General features: G+C 51.9%; 1 protein-coding gene across 1 annotated transcript; it reads right to left on the bottom strand.

Annotated features, from left to right (window-relative positions):
- Nucleotides 1-2,462: 2,462 nt before the first annotated feature.
- On the bottom strand, nt 2,463-5,690 carry NFKBIA (NFKB inhibitor alpha). Its single transcript, XM_058540719.1, has 6 exons — nt 5,375-5,690; nt 4,682-4,790; nt 4,138-4,348; nt 3,783-3,871; nt 3,393-3,653; nt 2,463-3,040 (listed from the first exon to the last, which is right to left on the bottom strand). Exons 1-6 carry the CDS (start codon nt 5,599-5,601, stop codon nt 2,993-2,995), a joined length of 945 nt encoding a protein of 314 aa, XP_058396702.1. The 5' UTR covers nt 5,602-5,690; the 3' UTR covers nt 2,463-2,992.
- Between the last annotated feature and the right edge of the window lie 268 nt (nt 5,691-5,958).

Here is a 5,958-nt window from a genome sequence, read left to right as displayed (position 1 = left end):
CCTAAGGCAAGTTGATGAAAATCGGGAGGAAAGGGGGCGCAGGAAGAACCCATCTCACTGAGTCAGTTCTAACTGTCACCACTTAATCACTTCCAGTAGCAATCGAAATTTCAATGCAAATACCCCCAAGCACCCAGCCTCTGGCATTTCCAGGCCCCACTTGAAGGTCTTCAGATTGCTCAGACTGGAGTGTGTTCCCTCTTTAAAGAAAAACCCTTCCTTCTCAAGGGAGGTGGTACATGTGACCTATAAAGGAAATTTATCCTGAGGATGAGGCAGGCAGAAGGAATCAAGGAACTAAATTCGAGGAAGTTGCTGACGTGATTTTTTATTTCCCCTTCGGGTAGCTTCCCTCTTTCCCCAGGCTCCCTTACTTCTATCTGTCCGGACAGGACCTTTAGCTTCTGGAGAAAATCAAGGGCATAAAAGGCTCTCAGTCTGCTGAACTGTTTTCTTTGAAAACTTTTGTTCTTGTTTGCTTAGAAATTTGGGGAGGACTTTCCACAAATTTGAGGAAGATTAGAATGTTCTAAAATTTTTCTTTAGGGAACTCCAGGCTCCAGCCACCCAACCAATGGCATGAAGGAAAGAAAGCAGGTTCAAAATAATAAAAAAGGAGATGGAGCAACCAGAAGAAGACCTGGAGAATAAGAAACTGGGGCCAACTTCGGTCCTTGACTAGGCCCAGCTACTTCGAGATTTCTGCAGATGATGGACTCCACTCTGAGGGTGGGGGTCCTGAAGAGCAGAAAAGCTGAAGCCTAGAAAGGTGGGAGGCTGGGTCAGAAAAGGCCCCTCCCAGCTGTGACCACGGAAGGTGATATCTCTACACAAATGCTGGTCACCAAGGAGGCTGAGGAAGAGTGGGCCTCATTCCTTTGTCCAGCCCTCTAGCACAGAACTGGAGGGACAAGGCACAAATTCAGCACCATCACAGGGGGAGAAAAGAGGCACGTCTGACTGGGAAGCGTGCTAAGGGCGTCATTCCAAAATTGGGAGCCAAGTTTCCAAACAACCTTTGTTCTTTTGGATATGAGGTGACTATCCCTCCCCCTACCCCTCTTACCTCTTCTACTTATCAGCTGAGAGAGCTGAACCTAATCAACATTCATGCACCAGATCTTGTAACACCTGTGTTCAAGTGCTCTGGGAGGGACAAGGAATTTCAGTGATGGGCATGGAGCTCTTTGAGAGAAGACTGGTAGAGGGGCCACCACAGTGCTCAGCTCTAGACGACTTAAGCCGTAGGAAGGGGACAGAGCTGGCTTTGACCAGTCAGTGTGGTCTAGAGTAATACTTTTTCTATATAAAAGACCTACTAAACATTGGCTCCTTTTTGGTCTGAGAGGCAGGTGATCATCATATTAACTTGCCTTGGACATCATTTGTGGATCAGGAAAGGGATAATGTAATGTCCTATTGTTTTCTTAGATGCAAGCCAAAGTACATGAATGGTGCATGTATTTATGCACTGTTCTGCATTTTCTAGAATGCCCTAAAATTTTCCTTTACTCCTCTTTCCACCTGAGCAAGAGATGCATTTTAGGGATGAAAATATTGATACAGAGCACCTAAACCCAAATTTCACAAGTTATTGATTTGTTGTGAAATCTTCTGTTTCTGTAGAATCATTCAGTAGTAGACTGACTGAGCTGATGAAGACCCTTCAAACCTTTCTTATCACTTTTATACCACAGCTGGTAACAAAATAGGTTGATTTAGAGGTGGAATGCATTTAAGCTGTTAACCACCTGAAAACAAGAGTATATTAAATAAGTTAGGCACCTGCCTGTCCTGCAGGTGACCCTGGACAGGACATTCTCTCTGGACTTGTTTCTTCCTGTGTGAAATACAGGATGTTATGCAATAGCTTGTATTTTTCTTTTGCACTATGTGCCTGGCACTCTGCTATGCTTTTTACATGGATTGTCGTGTAATCTTCCCAACAGCCCAGTTTATAAATGAGGAAACGAAGGCTCAGAGGTGGGCACCTGCTAACGAATATTAGTGCAGTCCTATTCCAGAGCCCATGTCCTCAGGAACTTCCAGTATTATAGGTTTCCAGCTAAATAAAATGTGAATTCAGCATACTCCTCTTGGCCAAAATAACTTCCTAGAGTGGAAGTAAGGGTCCTGGAATAGTTTAAGCCAAGAGGATGAGTCAATGACAATGGAGAGCCTTCCAGGTGTGGGGTGGCAGCAAGCTGCTCGCCCTAAGCCTGAGACTGGTGTTTCCTCTCATCTAGCAACAGCCTCCCCTCCCACGCACGGGGCCCTAGGGCTGCCTGCAAAGCCTGATGGGGAGGCTGGTGTCTACAGTGTGAGAAGCTGCTCTCTGAAAGGGTTCCGTGGCTGGCTGTGGTAAGTGCTCCCACACAACTCTCCACCTCTACCTCCACCTGAGGATCGAATGACTCTCAGAAAAGGAGTCCCACGCAGCCTGAAGAAAATGATCAGGATAGTTCTGTTTGTAAAAATCTGTTTAATAAATATACATCTTAGAAGTACCAAAATAATTAGCAACAAAATACACTATGTACACCATTTACAGGAGGTGTTTACACAAACTTGGACAGGTAGTGGCTTTTAACCCGATACCACCAAAAGGTTCAACCATACACCTGATTGTTACATGTCACAGGAGACAACTGGGCTCAGCCACTGAATCCAGGTGGTTCAATCAAGAAGCACAATAAATAAAATGTATTCCTTTCATCAAATTTTGGACCACGTTCTCTAAAAGCCCCACAAAGGTGAGGTTTAAAAGGGGTTTTCTTGGGATTCCAGTGATCTTGCTTGTCCCCCTTCCAAAGTTCACAAAAATAACCAAATGAGAGCTGATCCACCACAGTAAAATGTTTCAGGCCAGGCAGTGTGGTTATAAGTAGTACACTCTTTTGATTTTTTTCTTTTTTCTTTTTTTTTTAGAAAAATAAAACTCTCTTTTTGTACAAATATACAAGTCCATGTTCTTTTAGACACTTCCTGAAGCTCATAACGTCAGGCGCTGGCCTCCAAGCACACAGTCATCATAGGGCAGCTAAAAACAAGAGGAAAAAAGGCACGTTAAACTTCAGAGCTTTGCCAAGGGGGCTGGGATGATGGTGGGTGGTGCTAGTGGGAATAACTCAGGTATTCTTGGACTGCATTCTCTATAACCCAAATATAAATTAACTGGACGGACTGAGGGAGTTTTCCTTTAATGCTCCTCTCCTTAAAAAGGGGCAAAAGAGAAAAGACACACTCGTGGGATACTAGTTATGCACAGGCAAGTTTGAGAACTTCACTATGTTGAGACCTTAGGGAAGAGTAGCTCTAGGGGCCTGGGAGGGTGCAGGGAGAATGGCCACTCTCACTGCTTTTTGCAGAGTGACAAAGAAGTTGAGATTCACCTCGTCCTCTGTGAACTCAGACTCCGTGTCGTAGCTCTCCTCATCCTCACTCTCTGGCAGCATCTGAAGGTTTTCTAGGGTCAGCTGGCCCAGCTGCTGCTGTATCCGGGTGCTTGGGCGGCCCCAGGTGAGCTGATAGGGGGAGTAGCCCTGGTAGGTGACCCTGTTGACGTCAGCCCCACACTTCAACAAGAGGGACACCAGGTCGGGATTCTGCAGGTCCACTGCGAGATGGAGGGCAGTTCGGCCATTACAGGGCTCCTGAAACCAAAAGGCATTTGAGATGTTTAGATGAGTTTGGAATTTCTGCTTGCAACAAGAGCACATAAAGTCTTGCTGAGGTGGGCCCTGGAGCCTGATGCACTCCACCTGGAGGCAGGAAGCACTCACCTGAGCATTGACATCAGCACCCAAGGACACCAAAAGCTCCACGATACCCAGGTAGCCATGGATAGAGGCTAGGTGCAGACACGTGTGGCCTGGAAGGACAAAATGAAAAAAGTATAACTATTTGTTTCAACTCGCACATCTCAAGCAGAACCTTTCACCTGTTCCTTTAAGGGACAAACTTGAAGAAGCCAGGGTTCTGAATGAACTTTGTAAAGGCATCAGATAGGCCTTTTGCATACATATTAGCTCAACCTTTACGTGGTGATAATTTAAGCTCTTGCCTAGACTCCTTCAGTTGCCTCTCCCCCCTTCTCCATGTGACCTGCCCTCTGATGAGCAGGGCAGCCAGACGTACCATTGTAGTTGGTGGCCTGCAGGATGGAATGGAGGTGTTGGGCCCCGTAGGACTGAGTCAGGACTCCCACGCTGGCCAGGCAGCCCTGCTCACAGGCAAGGTGTAGGGGGGTATTTCCTCGAAAGTCTCGGAGCTCAGGATCACAGCCAGCTTCCAGAAGTGCCTTAGCAATTTCTGGCTGGTTGGTGATCACAGCCAAGTGGAGTGGAGTCTACAGACAGAAGAGGGAACACAAAGAGAATAAGCCACGGGCTAAACCCACAGTCTGAGTTCCCTTGAACCCCAGAGAAGTCCTGCTTGTGGGTGCTGCTCCTCCCAGACAGGTACAAGGGACAAACAAATAAACACCAGAGCCCCCAGATGGGCTTCATAAAGGCCTCACCAAATCAATGAATTCTTTACTCTAGGATGTTGGCAGATTCCAACGTAAAAGGTCAGGGCAGACAATGACCAGTGACTGTTCATTTATCAAGGCTTGGGAGCAAGTGTGCTAGATCCAGCTCCCCCACGGGGTCAGAGGCACTGGGCTGAGCAAGGGGCGCACCTGCTGCAGGTTGTTCTGGAAGTTGAGGAAGGCCAGGTCTCCCTTCACTTGGCGGACCACTTCCATGGTCAAGGCCTTCTCTTCATGGATGATAGCCAAGTGCAGGAACCTGAGGGAAGAGAGGGAAAACCCCCCAGGGCTGGTGAGCGCATTGCGTGGGGCGCGGGGAGGCGCGGGCTGCGGGGGATTGCGCAAGGCCGGGGTTTCTGGAGGCCGCGGCCGCGGTGTTTTCCGCGAGGTTATTATGAGCTGAGTGTTCCTGGCAGGCGCCCAGGGACTTTCCGGGCCCCCCCGCGCCGGGCGCCGGCCAGCCCGCCCCGCCCTCCCGCCGGCCCGGAACGCCCTGTACTTCCCCTCCCGGCCGCGCGGCGCCCGCCAGCGGGCCAGGAACGCCCGCCCCCCTTATGCAAGCGGGGACTTCGCGTCCCCGCCGCCGCCCCGCCCCCGGCCCGAGGACAGGGACGGGGGGGTGGGGGGGTGTGCGCGGCTGCAAGGCAGAGCTGCGGAACCCCGGCCCCGGGAGCGACCCCCTAACCTTCTGCACCCCCCGTCCCCACCGGAGCCCTGCAGCTCTGCACCGTCTCGGGGACGGTGCATAAACCCCGGGTCCGAGGCCCCATCGCGGGCCCAGCGGCTCGGGCTGCAGGCCCTTCGCCCCCACCCGGCCCCGCCACCCAGGCCTGCGACACTTACGAGTCTCCGTCCTCGGTGAGCTGCTGCTTCCAGGGCTCGGCGCCGCGCGGCGCCTCCTGCGGCTCCAGGCGGATCTCGCGCAGCTCCTTCACCATCTGCTCGTACTCCTCGTCCTTCATGGAGTCCAGGCCGCTGTCGTGGCGGTCGTCCAGCAGCCGCTCCTTCTTGAGCGCGTCCCGGGGCCCCTCCATGGCCCACTCCTGGCCGTGCTCGGCGGGCTGAAACATGGCGCGGAAAGGCTCGGCGCGGCTCCCCAGGTGCGCTCGGCCGCGGGCAGCGCTCGCTCTCTCGCAGCGTCGAGCGCGGGCGGGCGGGCGGGCGGCGCGGCGGCTCCGGACTGTTGTGGGCTCGGCAGCGCCGCCGCGCCGCCCTATAAGCGCTGGCAGGGGATTTCTCCGGGGCGGGGTCAGGCGCGGGGAATTTCCAAGCCAGTCAGACCAGAAAAGAGAACTGGCCTCGTCCTCTGCTAGGGGAAAAAGAACTCTAAACCCTGAGCCGGGGTTCAGCAGAGAAACTCCCTGCGATGAGCCACTGGGGTCATGTACAGGGAACTTTTTGATGAAGGCTGAGTGGCTGGAAAGTCC

The sequence above is a fragment of the Diceros bicornis genome, chromosome 5, assembly GCF_020826845.1.
Source record: "Diceros bicornis minor isolate mBicDic1 chromosome 5, mDicBic1.mat.cur, whole genome shotgun sequence".
Taxonomy (NCBI): domain Eukaryota; kingdom Metazoa; phylum Chordata; class Mammalia; order Perissodactyla; family Rhinocerotidae; genus Diceros; species Diceros bicornis.
This window is presented reverse-complemented; position numbering and strand designations above follow the sequence as displayed.